Raw genomic sequence first — 22,606 nt, 5'->3', positions numbered from 1 at the left:
GACACTGACAGATAGTTTTGTTAACTTATTAACTGACAGTATTCTTCCACTGATGAGTAAAATCATCTGGCATTAGACAGAGTAAAATACTAAAGTAGGTCACATCTGGGTGCATTGCAAGCTAATGGTTAACAAGAGACACTGACAGATAGTTCTGTTAACTTATTAACTGACAGTACTCTTCCACTGATGAGTAAAATCATCTGACATTAGACAGAGTAAAATACTAAAGTAGGTCACATTTGGCTACTGCCATTAAAAATATATACAGCCTATTTGAAACAGCGTAGTATATATCTTTTAATAGCATTCTCAGTTAAACAAAATCTGATATAAAATGCGCGGGAAATCTAGACTTTATGTACAGTAAAATATATAAATGTAGACGAATTTTGTACAAAATAAATGCCAAATTTCTCGATCAAAACTTACATTAGCAGGAGTTCCTGGCTCGAGGCTATAAAAAACATACAAATGAAATATTAGCGATAGAATACAATTTAGTAAAAGTGCTTTTTCGGACAGGATAACCTAATATAGAAATTTGCAATAGGTTCTCACTTGCGGTTGGGTTAAGACATACAATATAATTGGCTGCATTTGGTGAATTATTATGTATAACAATGCTTGTTCGTTGCATGACAGCAGAACTAAATCAACAGGCTAGGATTTTAACTTCATGCAGAGTTAGTATGGGTTTATCATTTTTTAATGTTGAATTTTGATATCAAATTTAATACATATATCTATGTTTTTGAAAGGAGAGCTTTGTGGAATGATCTTTAGTGCACTTTTAGGAAGAACAGTTTAGAACTGATAGAGCTATCCAGTATAAATAAAGTTAGTTTAGTTTAGGTTTCCTCCTGTAGTAACACTGGATCAATAAGAGATGATCCTTATTGGACCTCTAGGAAGAACAGTTTAGAACTGATAGAGCTATCCAGTATAAATAAAGTTAGTTTAGTTTAGGTTTCCTCCTGTAGTAACACTGGATCAATAAGAGATGATCCTTACTGGACCTCTAGGAAGAACAGTTTAGAACTGATAGAGCTATCCAGCATAAATACAATAAACTTAGTTTTTATTTCATCAGATAATATATTATCAAGTACTATAATTTGATGATTATAGGGTAGGTTTTAACATACAATTATTTATTTAAATTTTACGTTTATTTAGGAGACAAACACACCTCTTACAATACCGCGCGATAATTTTATGCTCATCAAAATCATCGTTGCTGCCTTTACTGAAAGTTAAACGGAATCACATTTAAGTTAGAGTACCATTAATGTAGAAACATTTTAGATCTTACGTTTCGAAGAAATAATAATCTTATAGTTAGTATATTAACTGTATTTTAATTGAAATAGTATATAACAACAAATTTAGTCAAATCTAGACAAAGAAATGGAGTTATATGTCAGCAATATTAATTCAATGCGATTAATTTAGGTCGTTTTTTAACACCGAATGGTTCAAGGTTAATCTTGGGAGTGCACATTTTCAGAAATGCCCGAAGTGTTGGCGACAATTTCCGATACCTGGGCTGTTTCCTATGTACATTTGGGGGTATTTTCTACATCCCTACATATCCCTACCTCTTTCCTTTCTTTTGAGGTGTCTTGAAACTCCCACTGCCTTCCAAATCAGCGAGTCTGAAAGAGATTTAAAAATACTCTTATTCACAGAGATCACTATATGTTTTGAAACGAGAAAGCTATTATAGATATCAGTGCAACTGGAGCGCTCTTATACCAAAGATCCCGACCGGTACCCCCACGTGGGATTAATGTCGTCATTCTTTACAATACCTGTTAGCAAACATGCCCAACTTGTTATGCATGTCCTGATTATGACTTGGGGGTGGTGACTGAGGCGTTTCCAGGTTCGTTCCCTCCATTACTGTCTGTACTGGAAGATATCCAAGATGTTTTGGCGGTTTATTCTTGTATTTCCGTGGCTTCACCTTGTTCTTTACGACTTTGAAAAAGTCCTTCACATCCTCCGGGCCAGTTGTCTAAAAACACATCGAAAATAACAATGAAAAATGCCTTTAACAAGATCTGAGGATTCTTGAAAGAAAATCCTACTGAATTGTTTTCAAGAGCCCAAAATTGAAACTGATTTACTGTACTTTCGACCAAAGACAAAGATAATATTTTCTGTTATATATTCGCTGCTTGATACTTGGGTTAAAATATTTCGTGAAAGTTTTATATCTTTGGCAAATTACATACTATTTCATACATTTATCAACATTTCATACATTTATCAACTATATATATTTCATACATTTTCCCCCTTCAAATTCAAGTTTTTAAATAACAGCAAAAGTGCCTGACTTTTCACACAAGCTTATAGAAACTTGAAGACGTTTTTAAACATTCCCAAACACACACGGTAGATTTATCGGATAGGATAGACGATATATTGATGAAGGCAAGTATTTCTTACCGAAAGGCAGTACTGATGCATTGGATGTGTCACGTAGTGGTTACGAGAGGTTCGACCGGAGAAGAAACAGCTTTGGCAGACATCATAGTTGAAGCATTTCAAACATCTGAAGCGTAGTCCAACTATTGGGTATTCCTTACAGATCTGGCATTTCGATTCGTGTTTAACACTTTCAGCGCTCGCGAGGCGATGAAGAGTTGGGATCCATATGACGCTCTGAGGCTCCTTTTCAAGCCAGTCCAAGAATTGTTGACAAGTTATTGAGTCGGGTTTCTTTGCCTAGAAATGAAATGAACACATGATTTTTTCCTGTAGTAACACTAGATCAATAAGAGCTGATCCTTACTGGACCTCTAGGAAGAACAGTTTAGAACTGATAGAGTTATCCAGTATAAATAAAGTTAGTTTTAGTTAGGTTTCCTCCTGTAGTAACACTGGATCAATAAGAGATGATCCTTACTGGATCTCTAGGAAGAACAGTTTAGGTAAAATTTCATGCTTGCTAAAACTTACTCGTTCAAAACAGCTTCGCACACTTGGTTCGATATTGCTGCCACCGAAGGCTGCCGCTTCGCCCAGTTGTTTTGGGATCTAAACGGATATCGATAATTTTTTTAGCCAATACAGTATATAGAATATGAATTAAAAAATAACGCTGAATTATACTATATCTATAGACTTGACTGGTGATAAATGGAACAAGAAAAAGACACATGCCTGAAGTTGGTCATGTAGTAACAGCCCGAGTTTCTTTGGGGAGACATGGTTGGATGAATCAGACACGAGAGAGAATAGATCTGAAAGAAAATTTTAACAATGTCAATTTTAGTTTGAGGGCGACATAGTAAATCTTAATGGGTTCAAGGTGAGATATTTACATCTGTATTTCTCGTCCAAGGGTCCTTGGGACATGCTGATCAAGCCAACTTTGAAGGAGAGTTCACGGATCTTCCCAATACGACCACTAAAAATATTGTATTAGAGAGACGTCTGTATTAGAGAGAGATGTTTGTATTAGAGAGACTTCTGTATTAGAGAGATGTCTGTATTAGAGAGACGTCTGTATTAGAGAGATGACTGTATTAGAGAGGTATCTGCATTAGAGAGATGTCTGTATTAGAGAGATGTCTGTATTAGAGAGATGTCTGTATTAAAGAGGTGTCTGTATTAGAGAGATGTCTGCATTAGAGAGATGTCTGCATTAGAGAGATGTCTGTATTATAGAGATGTCTGTATTAGAGAGATGTCTGTATTAGAGAGATGTCTGTATTAGAGAGATGTCTGTATTAGAGAGATGTCTGTATTAGAGAGAGGCCTGTATTAGAGAGATGTCTGTATTAGAGAGATGTCTGTATTAGAGAGATGTCTGTATTAAAGAGATGTCTGTATTAAAGAGATGTCTGTGTTAGAGAGATGTCTATATCAGAAAGGTGTCCGATTGACCGCGATGTAATTACCTGTCATAAACATTCAACAGCCAGTTAAGACTGAGATCAATGGACAACGGAATATCAATAGCTTCCTTCTCTTTCATATCCAGTTTATCGAAGATGAAAGTCAACACTTTGACCATCTCGGAAACACCAATAATATCCTCATGAGATCCGTGCATATTATGACGTTCTAATGCTTCAACTACAACGTTCTTCTCTACCATATCCACTGAAAAAAAAAACAAGACAATGAGTTTTGAAGGAAAAAGATCCGAAAGAAATGAACTGAACTTCCAGCGCTAAATAAACACTATATTCTGATAAGTTTAGTTAGGAAATGAATACGGCGTAACTTACGGCCAGCGGCTTTCTGGATACATCTGAGTTTCATAGCTGTTCTATAAGCGCTCCATCTAATATCATTCAACTCCGCTAAACAATCAAAACAAGATTATTATTATCAACGTTTTAATCGTACAAGCCATTAGCAATTCGTATCTGGTTGGGTCTAATGATTCACGATGATAAACGATCAGGAACGTAGCTAGAAGCTTAATTGGGGGGGGGGGGTGTATATTCATATATTCGTCCTATGCCCGACTGATTTCTTTTGTACGCTATTGTTCCTACGGAAGATAAACGTGATTATATGAATATACACCCCCCAATTAAGCGGTCTAGCTAAGCGGTCTAGCCACGGCCCTGTAAACGATGAGGCATTGATATGGATGGACTTTTCTTTGCGAAATATCGATTGAAAAGCGTTTTAATTTACAGAGATTGTTCGTATCAGGTCTGGGTGGATGTTATCGAAGTCATATTGTATATTGTGGAGACGTATACTTACTTAATTGATGGAAAAGATCCGTCATTTTAGGATGATCCCATTGGGTCGTTTCCGTTTTGTGGCTGGTAAATACAAATACACAGATATACACAAATATTTCGGTAAACGCAAATAAACACAAATATAAACACATAAACAAATTGCGAAACTGAGAAACGTTGCCCTAGGGCTGGTTTTTCCAAAGGCGTTTTGCTTGAACGGTGGATAAGCCAAAGTTGAAAAATACTCTCATAGATCTTGTGAATTACTGAACCTGCTTCTTATGCATTCAATATGTACTTTTATTGAAAATTAAACTATTTACATCGAAATATTTCAGCTCAGTTGTTCAATAAATAGATAATTTTGTTTTCCATTTTTGAACTTATCCACCGTTGAAGCTCAACGCTTTTCGAACAACCAGCCCCTGGTTTCAAATTATGAGGTTGTTGAAGCCGTTCATTAAACATTTTCTCATGGGAAACTTATTTTATTATAGTGTTGAAATATATTCTTAATGTTCTCTACAAACTTACTTGATATAATAGGGGACCTTGTTTGCAGATATGGCTCTTTCCCAAGGACGAACGACACTCGCTGTTGAAGAAATGAAGGATAAAATATGGAAAACAATCCCTAGGACTATTGTGTTAAAACGTGTTGGGGTGCGAGACACTGTGAGATAGTTCTATTAACCTAGACAGTGGAAGACAGCGAGATACAGCGAAGTAAAACACAGAGCATAACAGTACAACATACTACATTGCAGTACATTACAGTACATCAAAGTACATCGTAGTACATAACAGTACATGGCAGTATTTCACGGTACATCGCTATACACAACATTACATCACAATACAACACAGTACATCGAAGTAAATTACAGTACATCAAAGTACATCGTAGTACATAACAGTACATGGCAGTATCTCACGGTACATCGCTATACACAACATTACATCACAATACAACACAGTACATCGAAGTAAATTACAGTACATCAAAGTACATGGTAGTAAATAACAGTACATAACACGGTATTTCACGGTACATCGCTGTACACCACAGTACATCACGGTACATCACAGTACATCACGGTACATTACACTACATTGCAGTACATCGCAGTATACATCTCTGCACGACAGTACATCACAGTACGTCGCTGTACACCACAGTACATCACGGTACATCACAGTACCACAAAGTTCAACACATTCCCTCACAGCACATCACAGCACATCACAGTACATTAAAGTACATCATAGTACAACAAAGTACACCACAATACAACACTGTCAACGCAAATTTTCGCAATGATTACCTTGCAGAGGTTCTTGTGTGATGTTCATATCATATTCAGTGATATTTTCTTGGATCGTGTTTTCTCGATTCAACATCTTCATTTGAAGTTCCTTCCAGCGTCTGTGCAGATCATCAAGACGATTTTGCCAGGGCGACGGTAGAATCACATTGCACCGTCGCAAGTTATTCTCCACGCCATCTACATCATCAAACATGCCTTGTAACGGGGAAACGATCGCGTGGAAACGCTAGAAAATACAAGAGAGAATGGTTACATTCGATAGAGCTATACAGTATGAGTAAAGTTAGTTTAGTTTAGGTTTCCTCCCGTAGTAACACTGGATCAATAAGAAATGATCCTTACTGGACCTCTAGGAAGAACAGTTTAGAACTGATAGAGTTATCCAGTATAAATAAAGTTAGTTTAGTTTAGGTTTCCTCCTGTAGTAACACTGGATGAATAAGAGATGATCCTTACTGGACCTCTAGGAAGAACAGTTTAGAACTGATAGAGCTATCCAGTATAAATAAAGTTAGTTTAGTTTAGGTTTCCTCCTGTAGTAACACTGGATGAATAAGAGATGATCCTTACTGGACCTCTAGGAAGAACAGTTTAGAACTGATAGAGCTATAATTCAAAATGTAGTACCTTCATATTATCAGACTGGTCCTGAACAACCTCGATCGTAACAGGTTTCCATTGATTGCTGTAATTCTCAGCTTCCTGGAGTTTTCCATCAAGATCTCGCATGTTCTTCTCGAGAAGATTAAGCAACTGAAAGGTTGGATTTAGAGAAAATGAACATAAGACTTCATCAAAAGCGACTTAGACGGGTTAGAAAATCACCCCACGAAAACCAAACAAGGTTTACTATTGATGCTCAATTCTCAAATTATTTAGTGTTTTATACCCGTAAAGCTTCGTCCAATGTCTTCTGCCAAGCGTCGCTGCTCTTGGCAAGTTTTGGCCAGCGGTCTCTGATTGCACTGAGTTGAACGCGAAGGTTGTCAGCAAGATGAGCCCGCGATGGTGAGGCTGGGTGTGCTGTGTCGTGAGTCTCTAAATGACGTTTTCCTGACTCCAAAGCGCGGTCGATGACCAAACGTTGCATGTTCATCTTGTTCTTGAATGCCTTAGTGGATCAACGGTAGGATTTAGTCCATATACAGTATATACAGTACATCTGCCTTTCTAATACAGACATCTTTCTAATACAGACATCTCTAATATAGACATCTCTCTAATACAGACATCCCTCTAATACAGACATCTCTCTAATACAGACATCTCTCTAATACAGACATCTCTCTAATACAGACATCTCTCTAATACAGACATCTCTCTAATACAGACATCTCTCTAATACAGACATCTCTCTAATACAGACATCTCTCTAATACAGACACCTCTCTAATACAGACATCTCTCTAATACAGACACCTCTCTAATACAGACACCTCTCTAATGAAACAAACTTCAATCTTAAAGCGTCTAACCTGGTGAGCATCATTCTGTACATTAACAGTCTCAAGATCATTCCCAACTGGTTTCTGAGCCTCCAGCTGCTGTATCGCTCGTTCAATCCAGTCAACAATCTCTTGTAAGTCCAAGAACAATTGGCGCCATTCTGTCGCCCCGCCATCCAGTTTATCACCAACATCAACTGACCGCGCATTCAAGCTATTCCAACGATCGTTCATATCATCCAGTTTAGATTGCAGTGCAGTGAGCACCTCGCCTGGGGCGAGATCGGCCATAACCACGTGACCATTTTCATTCAGAGAGGCGAATGTCTCTTGATGTGAATTAATATCACCTTCCAGGGCCTAGAATTGATTGCAGAATAGAATATATTTTACCTAGAGCGGGAATAGAGTGTAATTTACCGCAGAAATTGGTGTTTATGAAGTTTCAAGCCGGAAATCTAATCACTGGTTCGCAATTGTGCATTTCTGTATCGCTATCAAAGAGAAAACTATTGAATAACTTTAAAAAGTTCAATTTTTCTTCTGAATACGCATTCTGCAATGTTTTGACAGCTCATCATACACATCTGACAGCTGTGAAATGGCCATTTTGAGGCTTAAAGTATACACAAGTTTTTACCGTGAGCAAGCTTCAAATCTTTTGTGCAAGACATATTTTGTTGAGTGTTTATAAATCTTTTTCCTCACCAAGTTTGAGGGCGAGAAGTATTGAGAATTGCGGCCGAAGTCTTATCAATTTAGTCACAAAAGCCTTATCAATTTAGTTCAAAAGTAGTCACAAAATTTATTCTCTCATGTGGCCCTCTAAGTTTACATTGGAAACTTGATAATATACTGGAGTATATAGCATCAAATGTGGTATAACAACTGCCTAAATGATGCTAAGTTGTTTGAAGACGCTGCCACGCTGCTCCCTGGTTGTAGTAGTAGAGTATATAGTTAAATTTGAAGGGTTTATTCATAATTATCTCTAGAGACATCATGGATCTACAAGAGTACCTTCAATTCGTCCTTTAGCGAGCTCAGATCTGGTTGTTCTTCTGTAGCGGCCGCATCTACGGCGCTGTCCAGCTCAGCGATTTTAGACTCAGCTGAAGTGAGCCACGTCAGAGCTGATATCATGTTTTCATGGAATTGTACCAGACGAGTCAGCATTTCTTGTAATTTATCCTTTCGCTCATCACAACTGAAATAAAACAGTTATGTTCGTGGTTAATGGTACAGCAGAATTTACAGCAATTGAGATTATCTTTGGTTCCCAGCCACTACAAATGTAGTTATACTAGAAATCTCTGAACGCTTAAACCTTTAACCTGCTCTCTATCTAAGACCCTGAATTTATGAACGCTGTCTTAGACTGGAAATTCAAAGTTTTCTATACAATTGTAATCAACATTGGTCGGTTAGGGTGAATCAATTATGATTTTGGCACTTCACTCGATGTAGGTAAGTTCTAGAGGTTTTAAGGGTCTTAATTTCGAGTGGAATTATACACACTTCAAATTCAAGCCAGGAAAAGTTGATGGAAAAATGAGTCAACTATCGGTCCTCCGGCAGGAATCGAGCCTACGCTTTTGCGATGCCGGTGCAATGCTCTTGCTACTCGGTTACTAAACCAACACTGATGGTCAAATGCACGTCTTGCTGTAGGGAACTTACCGTGAAGAAAGCTTGTTATAGCGTTGAGTATCACGATGTGAGGTTAACCTGATGTCGCTTGGATTATGCTCAGGGAATTCTCGTATCAATTCTTCTCCAAGATCGTTCAATCTATCCACTCGAGGACGCCAGCTTTCCACCTCCTCACGGAAGCTCTGGGGAATACAAAAGAGAACTCCGTTTATACTGGATAGCTCTATCACTTCTAAACTGTTCTTCCTAGAGGTCCAGTAAGGATCATCTCTTATTGATCCAGTGTTACTACGGGAGGAAACCTAAACTAATTAACTTTATTTATACTGGATAACTCTATCAGTTCTAAACTGTTCTTCCTAGAGGTCCAGTAAGGATAATCTCTTATTGATCCAGTGTTAATACAGGAGGAAACCAAATCACCTTATGTTCCTGGAGAAGATCTTCAAGTTCAGCGACAGTATTTCCAGTGGTTCGTTCTGCGTTATTCAACCTCTCCTCAGCTTTAGCAAGCCATGCTTCTAGCTCGTTCTTAATCTGTTCATATTGCCTCCAAAGATCCCGCATCAAATTAATCCTGTTCAACCAGTCGTTTGACTGTTGCTGGACGTTATGCCAGTGTTCCTTGAGGGACTGGATCTGGTGACGTAATATGTTTTTATGCGACTCGTTCTCAGTCTCTTCCTCCAGTTTGAAGCTCATCTCCGAGATATCATTGAGAAGATATTGTTTTCCACGAAGTTCATCCTCGACAGACTTAAGAAACAGAACATATTATAACATAACATTTATAGTACGCGCGTGCTGATTGGTCGAGAAGCGTGTTTCTATAACTGTATAAAAACGCGGGAATTTTTCCCGCCGAAATTGACAAGCGAAGTAATGTAATGAGAATTTGTAACTGCATCGAATTATAATATTTGTACAAAATCTTTTTATATTATAAAAGGAATAGAAAAAATTTTCCCCGTGTTTCTATACAGTTACAACATTAGCCTAACATTTGAATAATTTTGTCGAATATTTTCGGTTTGGTAAGCAAAGTATTAGCGTTTATATATTATTGTCAACAAACTTATAATCAACCCATAACAGTTACTTAAACAAATAATTACTTATCAACATATTATAATGCACCTGTTTTTGCTTGTTCGTTAGTCTCTGCATTTCATCAACATTTCCCAACATAATTCTTTGATTTTTGATAACATCTTCAACCAGAGACAGCCAGTCGTGCAATTCAGAAACTGCCTTGTCAAATTTAGGCCATGGTGTCGTTTTCTCGTCTGTAAGAAAGCAAAGTTAACAAAACTATCTGTCAGTGTCTCTTGTTAACCCATTAGCTTGCAATGCACCCAGATGTGACCTACTTTAGTATTTTACTCTGTCTAATCCAGATGATTTTACTCATCAGTGGAAGAGTTCTGTCAGTTAATAAGTTAACAAAACTATCTGTCAGTGTCTCTTGTTAACCCATTAGCTTGCAATGCACCAAGATGTGACCTACTTTAGTATTTTACTCTGTCTAATGTCAGATGATTTTACTCATCAGTGGAAGAATACTGTCAGTTAATAAGTTAACAAAACTATCTGTCAGTGTCTCTTGTTAACCCATTAGCTTGCAATGCACCCAGATGTGACCTACTTTAGTATTTTACTCTGTCTAATGTCAGATGATTTTACTCATCAGTGGAAGAGTTAACAAAACGATCTATCACTATTTGTAGGCAAAGCAATCACATTAAAATCTCCGTACCGTCATCGGCTTGTGTGATTAATATATCTGGCGTGGAGCAGACAGCTTGTACTCCAGAAATGTTTATAGGCTGTTCAATAATCATCCTAGGTTGATCAATGTATCGAGATATCGTTCCCCAGTCGGCGTTCATCTTTCTCCATTTCTCATGCGTGTTGCTTGGAATGGCGGTTGTAGAAAGAATGCTTTCTTCTTGATATCGTTCGTAAGTATTATTCACTTGATCGTAAACTGGTCGCCTTGAGCTAAGATTTCGTTTAATATCCTGAAAAAACAATACATTTATGTTGTTTATCGTATTGCAAAGCGATTGGACTAAAGAAATCTATAAATATTACTAGTTTTCTTTTTAAAATCTCAATTCAAACGGCCGTTAATCACCCAAAGAGACCGCTCAAAGTTTTGGCGGGAAAATATTTATTTCAAGTTTTCCTGTGCAAAACTCAAAAATATTTTGTTTTTTATAAATTTGTAGCCAAAAACATTTCATAGCCAACAATTTTTATCTATTTTCCTTCATTGTTCTTGGAAGAATTGCCGTTTATCGGTTCGGGGAAGATGAAAGACTTTTGTAAACAAAATCCTTCGTCTACTTTTGTGTTTACCTCGAGGTTATCGTCCGGAGTTTTGCCAAGGCTGGTCTGGGTGTCGAGGAGGTCTCTCGAGGTTGACGTCCAGATGTAAAGTTCCTCGAGGTTCTCCAAGAACTTCTTTAGATCAGCGAGTTTATCGTCAATACTTTTCCGTCTTCTGGGGACGGCGAGTTTAATGCGTTGCCAGTGAGATTCAACAGCTTCCATCCGTCGTTTGACATCCTCTTGTGAGGGTTTCGATAGGATTGGCTTCGTTTGAAGACGTTGCCCTGTCTTACGAATTGAACGAACTGTTTCTTCCTTACCAATCATTTCATCCTCAAGATCCTGAAAAAGATTGAGGCGGTTTCTAAAGTCGAGTCTCGACTAACTTTATTTATACTGGATAGCTCTATCGGTTCTAAACTGTTCGTCCTAGAGGTCCAGTAAGGATCATCTCTTATTGATCCAGTGTTACTACAGGAGAAAACCTAAACTAAACTAACTTTATTTATACTTGATAGTTCTATCAGTTCTAAACTGTTCTTCCTAGAGGTCCAGTAAGGATCATCTCTTATTGATCCAGTGTTACTACAGGAGAAAACCTAAACGAAACTAACTTTATTTATACTTGATAGTTCTATCAGTTCAAACTGTTCTTCCTAGAGGTCCAGTAAGGATCATCTCTTATTGATCCAGTGTTACTACAGGAGGAAACCTAAACTAAACTAACTTTATTTATACTGGATAGCTCTATCAGTTCTAAACTGTTCTTCCTAGAGGTCCAGTAAGGATCATCTCTTATTGATCCAGTGTTACTACAGGAGAAAACCTAAACTAAACTAACTTTATTTATACTTGATAGTTCTATCAGTTCTAAACTGTTCTTCCTAGAGGTCCAGTAAGGATCATCTCTTATTGATCCAGTGTTACTACAGGAGAAAACCTAAACGAAACTAACTTTATTTATACTTGATAGTTCTATCAGTTCTAAACTGTTCTTCCTAGAGGTCCAGTAAGGATCATCTCTTATTGATCCAGTGTTACTACAGGAGGAAACCTAAACTAAACTAACTTTATTTATACTGGATAACTCTATCAGTTCAAACCTTGACTTTCTCTAGTTGATGTTTCAAACCATCTTCATCAGCAGGTGATGGATCTCGTTGAGCTAAGGTCACCTCAACCTCGTTCATCCATTGGGTCAAATCTCGACACTCGTCAGCAAACTCCTCGTACTCCATATCTTCCTCGTGGAACCTGAAATACGAATTTAAAACAAAATTTAAGAACTTGTTTTTAAAGACATGTTATCACTGAATGTCCCCAGCCTGTTGAGAAGTTATTAATGGCATTTTTAAACTAGCTTCAAGTTCTCGACTCGGGCCGGTTGCATCAAGCCCGTTTAGCTTAAACGGTGAATAAGTCAAAATGAAATAACACTCTTACATCTCTCTTGAATGAGTCAACTTGAATATTATGCACTGAATATGTAGTTGTAAACAGTATCTTTGTATTAAGGTTAAAAACATTTAGTTCGCTTGTTGAATAAAACGATAGACTCGCTTTTTATTTTCAACTTATCCACCGTTTAAACTAAACAGGCTTGATACAACCGGCCCCAGATGTGCTAAACGTTTTCCCAAAAACTTGATACGGTTCCAAAAAGCCACCAATTTGTCAACAAATTGAAAATGAGTAAAATGACATCTTTGATAAGATGAAAAAATAGTTTCAACTAGCTGAGAGCTTCCTGCAAGTCTTTTGGGAGACATATTGAATCTCAGGAAACGTTGGTGATAAAAATATTATTCTGGATATAATCTCATTTCATTTTTTACCGTTCTCTGCGATCAGCGACTTCAGTACAGATTATCTTCCATCGTCTGTTCAACGCATCGAGTTTGTCTCTGAGTATTTCCGCTTCTACGACACTTGAGTTTTTGATAATTTCATCACCAGTTGTATTAACAGCTGTTACAGTGCTCTGGTGATCTGCTATGGCTTGTTCTAACGGCTGCAAGAAAGAAAACAAATTATATTTAAAAAGCCGCGAGGTATTAAGTTGAGAATGAAAAATTTATAATCGGATTTATTCGGATTTATTTGTATTTTTGGCTCGCGTGAAGGGGCAACCAGTGTAAAAACATGTTTGCGTTTTGGGATTGCTGTCAGTTAAATAAGATTGATGGGAGATGATCCTTACTGGACCTCTAGGAAGAACAGTTTAGAACTGATAGAGCTATCCAGTATAAATAAAGTTAGTTTAATTTAGATTTCCTCCTGTAGTAACACTGGATCAATAAGAGATGATCCTTACTGGACCTCTAGGAAGAACAGTTTAGAACTGATAGAGCTATCCAGTTTAAATAAAGTTAGTTTAGCTTAGGTTTCCTCCTGTAGTAACACTGGATCAATAAGAGATGATCCTTACTGGATCTCTAGGAAGAACAGTTTAGAACTGATAGAGTTATCCAGTATAAATAAAGTTAGTTTAGTTTAGGTTTCCTCCGGTAGTAACACTGGATCAATAAGAGATGACCCTTACTGGACCTCTAACAGTTTCGGCTGATGAAGTTGTAATGTTGTAATACAATATTGATTAAGTAACTTGTTCATTGATTAATGCGCTGAAGACCGCGAGCTTCACTAGGAATTTGCTATGTAAACAAAAGACCATATGCCATTAGCAAGACGTTTTTATCACCTTAAAGCTCAAATAACAAAGTTCATCATCAATTCGCAACCTTTGTCAATACAGCATGAGGCAGCAATTATTTTGATATGTATTAGGTAACAGTGGGATATTTATCGTAGGTTAATGGGCTCAATTGAAATGACCCCAGATAAAATTTTAATGTCTGGTACACTGTCGAATATCTGGTATAAAATTAATCAGTTTAGTTTAGGTTTCTTCCTGTAGTAACACTGCATCAATAAGAGATGATCCTTACTGGACCTCTAGGAAGAACAGTTTACAACTGATAGAGCTATCCAGTATAAATAAAGTTAGTTTAGTTTAGGTTTCCTCCTGTAGTAACACTGGATCAATAAGAGATGATCCTTACTGGACCTCTAGGAAGAACAGTTTAGAACTGATAGAACTGTTTAATACAGATATTTCAAAAGACACATATATCCCCCGAAGCTAAAAAGTTTCAAATTAATAAAATCGTCTTCTAATCCCCAATTAGTTTAAGAATTAACAATCGCATCGCTCGACAGTTTTACCCAAACATTTTCATTCAAAACTTGATACATTTCTCGCTGTATGTGTCAAAGAACGCTACGAAACTATGGTTCGATACAAGTGATATATGTCTATCCAATATCGAGTCAAAAAACCTGACATTTTAACAGAAATTGGCCACGAAAATTGGCTTAATCTACAGGGTTTATTAGGTTACATGTTAAGATAACGATAGCGCGCTTTTTTATTGTATTTGAGCAACAAATTGCCTTCAAATGAATGTTGAAAATGTAGTATTTTTAAACTGTCTGGGTTATTTTAATAGCGAGTGAAGCATGCAATGTCGATATAAATTATAGCAAATATTTGTATATATTTTACATAGTTACATTAATCCACTAGACGATCAAAAGTAACCACGCTATAAATATCGTGTGTTTTCATTCGACAGTCTATATCAATCGCTTAGCACTTACCTTTAGGCGCGAATGAAATAGGCTTGTCTTCGATAGTAAATTTTAAACGATGAAAAGCGCTGGTGATTGCTCGTTTAACGTTTTAATGCAATATGATATATAAAAACATTTTGACCGCAGTTCGCTGGAATATCGCTTATTCTCGTGTCAAATTACTTGATCTGACGGCGGTATTTTAAGATTGATATATGCAATAATATAAGGGCTACATCCTGATTATAGATTGCTGAAGAAATCGCTGAATTCATGTTTTAAAACTGCCGGGAATGCCTCATAAAAGTCCGTAGGCTTTGGACAAAACTCAAACTAGATCGTTGAGGAAAGATGCCAACCGCATATTTGGCGTAATATTTTTAATTTTTTACATACTTGTTAAAAAAAAAAGTTCAAACCGTACGAATCAATTCATAATACTTGAGCGCCTTCCTGCGATAAATTTATTTGCATTTGAAGGTAAATTTTAAGATATTTTAATGCTTTAAAGTCTTGTTAATCTTTGAATTGACCATGAAAAACGTTTCAATTGCGAATGCAAGAGTAATTTTACATTTTTGCCTCGTATACAACAATATATAAGCGTTCGTCGTTTAGTTTTACCTAAATTTGTTCAAAAATCATTTATTCATTACGAGGCGTGCAAGTTTTAATATTCTATCTAAATTTGCTTTCGATTCTGCGACAGACTCTTGTGAATATGACAGTTGATAAACAAGAGCAGACTTCATTTCCCTGTGTTTGAAATTCATCTTAATTGCCGACGAAAATTTAGCGAATTATGAAGGTTTGATGGAAAGGAAAGAAAGGATCTTTGTACAGCTATATCATTTTAACATTTAGCTGAAAATTTCACTTGCGAAAATGCTCGCCAAATTCATCAGAAATATTCTTGTGTATACGGCTTACGGGTTACTTATTTCAATATTTCGCCACGTTTTCAAATGCAAACAGAATTGTTATGAGTTAGAAACATTATTTCGCATTCAGAATAAAGCATTTTCATGTTTATAAGCTCCTAAATGTATTCAGCGCGGGGCCGAAGGTACATTTGTATACAAGCAAATAAACCAGTTATATAAACATTGCCACTGGGCAGGTTTCCGCGAGAGATAGAACACTTTGCATTCCTTGAAACAAACTTATTTCCGCGATAAACAGCCTTTTCACCGGAGGGCAATCTTAGAAACGACTGAATTATCAGAAATGTTTCCGTTACAAAGTTAATTTCCCAGTTCGCCTGAAGCTGAATGCGTTTATATGCAGATAAAAAAATCAATGCAGAGATAAGAACGCGTATTTCCCCTCGGCTTGAGATTAGGTATATATAAATTGTAGCCTGCAGTATAAATTCAAGCGAAGACCCTCAGCTTTTGAGGACACGATTATACTTCGTTATTAGTCCTAAATTCTGTAGCAAAAATCATCGAAAATAAATAAAAATTGATTCCTTACCCCCTGTTGTTGCTTCGCCCGGTCGATGTCCAAATCTCCGGTGGGTAATTTCGTCTCCCGGATAATTTTCTCAGCATTGTTTATCCACAATGTGAGATCTTTGATATCCTTGTGGAACCTCTGCCAAACGGCAACCGCGTTCTCCCAACGACCTTTCCTCGACTTATATTCCCGATTAAGCTTACTCCAACGAGACTGGACCTTTTGAAAAGATTTTGCAACCGTATCAACGTATTTATCTCGCAAAATATCCCTCAAACGGGGCCTTTAATAATCACATCAGTTCATGCTTAAATATGCATTATTTTCACGACATTTTTCAAAACAACAAGAAAGGTTTCTAAATTTTCGACGAGCTGTACGCTCTTCAGAGCGAAGATTGGTCTCTTCAGATTAACTCTGGTGAATAAACAATGGCTCGTCTGAAAAGTTTTTGCAATTGGGATCGTTTTAAGCACGATTTGTGAGATAAATCGCAGTGAAATTCGTCAGATTTCGTCAGAATTTCGTCAAGTAATCACCGCTATATCATCAAATGAGATGTTATCGCGAACTAATTGCTATCAAACGGAATATTGTTTCCGTCCAACAACAAATATAGCTCTTTGAGCGTCTTCAAAAATCACGCAGTTTTGCGGTGAGGACAAGCCTCATGTGTGTTAAATCGCCTGATCGCAGGTGAGGTTACCTTGTCTAAGGCTTGTTCAATCGCCTCAGCCTCTTTTCCTGAGCAGTCTTGCACAGCAATTTCACTACGATCGAAAACTGAATCAACTTCTGGACGAAGTTTGTCGATTGATTCACCAATTTTCTAAAGAAACACAGACATTCCAGTGTTACTACAGGAGGAAACCTAAACTAAACTAACTTTATTTATACTGGATAACTCTATCAGTTCTAAACTGTTCTTCCTAGAGGTCCAGTAAAGATCATCTCTTATTGATCCAGTGTTACTACAGGAGGAAACCTAAACTAAACTAACTTTATTTATACTGGATAGCTCTATCAGTTCTAAACTGTTCTTCCTAGAGGTCCAGTAAGGATCATCTCTTATTGATCCAGTGTTACTATAGGAGGAAACCTAAACTAAATTAACTTTATTTATACTGGATACCTCTATCAGTTCTAAACTACAGTCACCTTAATTTTGTCTTCCTGCTTCGAGAAGTCTTCGTAATCTCCTCCGTGCAGTTCAGGTGCCCCCAGATCGTTCTCAATCGCTCTGATCTTCTCAAAGACTTGTTTGATTTCATCCACAAATTGCCATCCAGGGGACATGCGCACTTCGGCGTCTTTCTCGTCAGCTTCGAGATGGCGTTCCTTGGGCGGAGTATATTGCCTCCAGGAGACCGTCAAGAGCTTGTGTCGACCCATCATCGCATCATCCGCCTCTGAAATGACCCAGAAAAAAACATTAGTTCACATACAACGTTCCCGAAGAGCCTAGCAGCAATATGACAAGTGTTTGAGCGAGTATTTTATCAATTCTGTGAGAAATTGCCTGTGGACGGCTTACGCTTTAGACTAAATTTTGATCGTAGTAACTAGAAGAAAATAAATCACCACAGCCTGAAAAATGGCATATTCGACCATGGTCGAATTCGTCGGAAAATGACGAATTTAACCATGGTCGAATTGGCCAGAAAATGACGAATAGGACCATGGTGATATTCGCCGGAAAATGACGAATACGACCATGGTCGAATTCGCCGGAAAATGACGAATACGACCATGGTCGAATTGACAGGAAAATGACGAATACGACCATGGTCGAATTGGCCGGAAAATGACGAATACGACCATGGTCGAATTCGCCGGAAAATGACGAATACGACCATGGTCGAATTGACAGGAAAATGACGAATACGACCATGGTCGAATTGACAGGAAAATGACGAATACGACCATGGTCGAATTGGCCGGAAAATGACGAATACGACCATGGTCGAATTGGCCGGAAAATGACGAATACGACCATGGTCATATTCGCCGGAAAATGACAAATACGACCATGGTCGAGTTCGCCGGAAAATGACGAATACAACCATGGTCGAATTCGCCGGAAAATGACGAATACGACCATGGTCGAATTCGCCGGAAAATGACGAATACGACCATGGTCGAATTCGCCGGAAAATGACGAATACAACCATGGTCGAGTTCGCCGGAAAATGACGAATACGACCATGGTCGAGTTCGCCGGAAAATGACGAATACGACCATGGTCGAGTTCGCCGGAAAATGACGAATACGACCATGGTCGAATTCGCCGGAAAATGACGAATACGACCATGGTCGAATTCGCCGGAAAATGACGAATACGACCATGGTCGAGTTCGCCGGAAAATGACGAATACGACCATGGTCGAGTTCGCCGGAAAACGTCATCCATTGTATGTCGCTTACCTTTGGGTTCTGCCTTTCCAGTGCATTTGATGTCATCCAAAGTGGATCCTTCGTCTTTGCTTAAAAGAGAATAACAGTTGAAGAGGTACACGTCACCGTTTGTCCGATCTTGCACCGAAACACTACGAAGCTTCCACGAGGGGTCCAGTCCTGTGTTGTCGTGCCATATTCGGAGCTTCTCGACTTCGCCGACAGATGGGACACCGTCAAGGGTGAAAACGTCGACCTTTGAAGACAGAAAAATTGCAACATGAACATATGTAGTTTGCAGGCAGAGTTTGGCGTCTAGTAGTAGCCTGACTAGTCTAGTACTTACTGCTTTGCAATGTTTTATTCAGTGTTTCACTTTCAACCTTCCTCAATGTCAGTTGATCATTGCAGTACTGCTAGTCTGCCTGAGCGCTGACTTTTGCTACTAATACCAGCCTGACTAGTCTAGTACTTACTGCTTTGCAATGTTTTATTCTCTTTCAACCTTCCTCGATGCCATTGAACCTACTCTAAAGCAATGCCAATCTACTCTACCTGACCAGGTTGAAATTGGACATCATTCGTTTCAGACTTGCGCAGATGAAGTTGGTCTGTTCTTCCCTTTGTTCCAAACAATTTGATGTAAGCATTGGCTCTGGTTCCAGCATCTTTATCATCGCCAGTATACACACATATCTTGTAACCTGGAACAATATCATTGATAGATTTTATTTATATTGGATAGCTCTATCAGTTCTAAACTGTTCTTCCTAGAGGTCCAGTAAGGATCATCTCTTATTCATCCAGTGTTACTACAGGAGGAAACCTAAACTAAACTAACTTCATTTATACTGGATAGATCTATCAGTTCTAAACTGTTCTTCCTAGAGGTCCAGTAAGGATCATGTCAAATTTCTGTGCTCACCTTGTGGTTTCTTATAGTGGTCAAAGCGGTTATCAATCAACTGTAGCTTCTTTCTCATAATGAGCAAATCTTTCTCAGGAACTGTTTCCACTCCACGCTCTTGCAGATCTTCCACTTTCTTCTCAACAATTTCCAAAACTTCTCTATGAAGATCATCGTCGTGAAGAACTTTCTAAAAAGAACATGAAATTTGCTCAGATTTTGATCATCATCAATCCGTACTTTAAAACGCCCCTAACTTATAAAGCATTTCTGAAATTGTAGAAAGAATGAACGACTTGCGCTGTAGACTAATTTCTTACATCGACGATAAAAAGGACGTTTTCTGAAAGAGCTTACTAAAATTAGTAAAACTGCCAAGTTTGGCTGGGGTTGTTGTAAATTACGGAAAATATAGCCATGCAAAGTTGACGATTTTTGTCTACCTTTGTATTACGACCAAAAGTTTGTAACTAATTTAATTACACATTTCCGCAGGTAATACAAAAGTATACAAAGGATGCCAACTTCGCATGGCTATATTTTCTGTATTTTACAAAATTTCGCAGCCAAACTTTGCATTTGCACTAATTTAAGTAAGATCTTTTTAGCTGGGGTGATTTATTTTCCTCTAGTCACTTCCATAAAAAAATATTCTAAAGCGCAAGTCGTCCATTAGAAACACACACGGATGAATAGTTTACCTTCCCGGATTCTGGTTCAACCTGCCTCAAATGCTTATCCATATATGTGATCCATAATTTTGTGCTGGGAACGTTGCTTCTAAATTGGTACCATTGCGGGTTGATCTTGACAACTTTTTTGCTGTGAACATCGCAAAGTCTCAGCCATTGTCCAGTTAGCTTTAGGAGATCTTCTCGCGTGTCATCTTGTTTGGCTAAGTCTGGTTCACGATCGATCACCGAACGTCCTTCGATCAAGACTCGGTCAATCTTCGGATTGAGATCGTCAAGATGGCGATTGGTGGTCTAGAGAAAATGTCGTATCGATTAAAAACTATCTACACTGGACCGCCACGTTTGAGATATCTTTCTCAGGTAGTTCAGACACAAACCACGACAGCTTATTGTAGAATACTACCTACACTGGACCACCACGTTTGAGATATCTTTCTCAGGTAGTTCAGACACAAACCACGACAGCTTATTGTAGAATACTACCTACACTGGACCACCACGTTTGAGATATCTTTCTCAGGTAGTTCAGACACAAACCACGACAACTTATTGTAGAATACTACCTACATTATAGAGAAGTTTAACTTGCTTTCCTACCTTAATCTTCTGTTCGACAACTACGTCATGTTTCGCACGAGGGGTGACAATTATTTCTTCAGTAATTTCTTGGATTGTGCGAATTTCAATAAATATTTCTCGCATCGTTTGTTGTAAGTCGTCTAGAATAACAATGATAAAGTACATAATATGGCATACTACAGCAGGATACATCGTGGTACTGTAGTGGACAGTATTGTACATTGAAGTACAGCATGATACATAACCGTACACTAGGGGGGCAGTAAGGTACAACATGATATAGATTGGTACATCACAGTATTTTTGAAGATAGTAAGGTGCATCATGATTCAGTATGATACATCAGCCTACATTATGGTACAGCATAGTAAATGATGGGGCAGTATGGTACATCATGATACATCTGGATACATCTTGGTACATTATGTTCCATTATGAAACATCATGGTACATCATGGTACATCATGATATATCATGGTACATCATGTTACATTATGGTACATCATGGTACATGATATATCATGGTGCATCATGTTACATTATGGTACATCATGGTACATCATGATACATCATGGTAAATTATGGTACATCATGGTACATCATGGTACAGTATGAAGTAGTAAGGTACTGTAGTCTATAATATAACCCCATATATCCCTCACCTGGCGTTTTCTGTACTTCCTCTTCCTCAGCGCTCCACCACAGATCATCGCTGCTGTCAGGAGCAGCACTCTCGACCATCACCATCTTACTCATAGTCACCTGCTCATCCCGAGGTCTTCCCGCATCAATGATATCCTTCTCTTCTTTACGCGTCTTCAAAGCGTACTCGAGTTCCCTCATCTTAATTTGAATATTATCCCAGCGTCTCTCCAGCAATCGACGATACGGCTCCATGATGTGTGTTCCTGCTTTCAAAAAGTCGCCGCTTTGCGATTTCATTTCTTCAAACTTCGGCTGTTTAGTTTCCACGTCCAGTTTGATTCGCTAAAGAAAAACACAATGATCTGTCAGGATCCACATCCAATATACCATATTCTATCAGTTTTTCCTATAGGTCCAGTAAGGATCATCTCTTATTGATCCAGTGTTACTACAGGAGGAAACCTAAACTAAACTAACTTTATTTATACTGGATAGCTCTATCAGTTCTAAACTGTTCTTCCTAGAGGTCCAGTAAGGATCATCTCTTATTGATCCAGTGTTACTACAGGAGGAAACCTAAACTAAACTAACTTTATTTATACTGGATAGCTCTATCAGTTCTAAACTGTTCTTCCTAGAGGTCCAGTAAGGATCATCTCTTATTGATCCAGTGTTACTACAGGAGGAAACCTAAACTAAACTAACTTTATTTATACTGGATAGCTCTATCAGTTCTAAACTGTTCTTCCTAGAGGTCCAGTAAGGATCATCTCTTATTGATCCAGTGTTACTACAGGAGGAAACCTAAACTAAACTA

At 37.9% G+C, this 22,606-nt stretch overlaps 1 protein-coding gene across 16 annotated transcripts in view; it reads right to left on the bottom strand.

The window, feature by feature from the left end:
- The window catches only part of LOC114537661 (dystrophin-like), an 88,692-nt gene that overhangs the window by 41,971 nt on the left and 24,115 nt on the right, over nt 1-22,606 (bottom strand). For 6 of the 16 annotated variants that reach the window (XM_028558747.1, XM_028558754.1, XM_028558756.1 and 3 more), the window contains 16 exons: nt 21,807-22,131; nt 21,163-21,284; nt 20,572-20,856; nt 19,889-20,060; nt 19,519-19,667; nt 18,994-19,219; nt 17,728-17,978; nt 17,276-17,398; nt 16,588-16,788; nt 13,314-13,489; nt 12,582-12,732; nt 11,506-11,820; nt 10,901-11,165; nt 10,282-10,430; nt 9,568-9,900; nt 9,172-9,326 (listed from right to left, as the gene is read on the bottom strand). In XM_028558747.1, the coding sequence (XP_028414548.1) occupies nt 9,172-9,326; nt 9,568-9,900; nt 10,282-10,430; nt 10,901-11,165; nt 11,506-11,820; nt 12,582-12,732; nt 13,314-13,489; nt 16,588-16,788; nt 17,276-17,398; nt 17,728-17,978; nt 18,994-19,219; nt 19,519-19,667; nt 19,889-20,060; nt 20,572-20,856; nt 21,163-21,284; nt 21,807-22,131 (3,398 nt within the window). Of the gene's footprint in view, nt 1-432; nt 458-1,192; nt 1,250-1,601; nt 1,659-1,814; nt 2,021-2,457; nt 2,737-2,970; nt 3,049-3,174; nt 3,255-3,335; nt 3,422-3,914; nt 4,120-4,247; nt 4,323-4,737; nt 4,800-5,252; nt 5,314-6,043; nt 6,273-6,673; nt 6,800-6,935; nt 7,158-7,521; nt 7,852-8,511; nt 8,699-9,171; nt 9,327-9,567; nt 9,901-10,281; nt 10,431-10,900; nt 11,166-11,505; nt 11,821-12,581; nt 12,733-13,313; nt 13,490-16,587; nt 16,789-17,275; nt 17,399-17,727; nt 17,979-18,993; nt 19,220-19,518; nt 19,668-19,888; nt 20,061-20,571; nt 20,857-21,162; nt 21,285-21,806; nt 22,132-22,606 lie in introns of all 16 variants that reach the window. The other 10 variants (XM_028558753.1, XM_028558750.1, XM_028558755.1 and 7 more) reach the window with 6 other exon arrangements.

Source organism: Dendronephthya gigantea, unplaced genomic scaffold (genome assembly GCF_004324835.1).
Source record: "Dendronephthya gigantea isolate DGI-Jeju-01 unplaced genomic scaffold, DenGig_1.0 000161F, whole genome shotgun sequence".
NCBI classification, from domain to species: Eukaryota; Metazoa; Cnidaria; class Anthozoa; order Malacalcyonacea; family Nephtheidae; genus Dendronephthya; species Dendronephthya gigantea.
The sequence above is the reverse complement of the archived record's forward strand: the minus strand, read 5'-3'. Positions and strand labels throughout refer to the sequence as shown.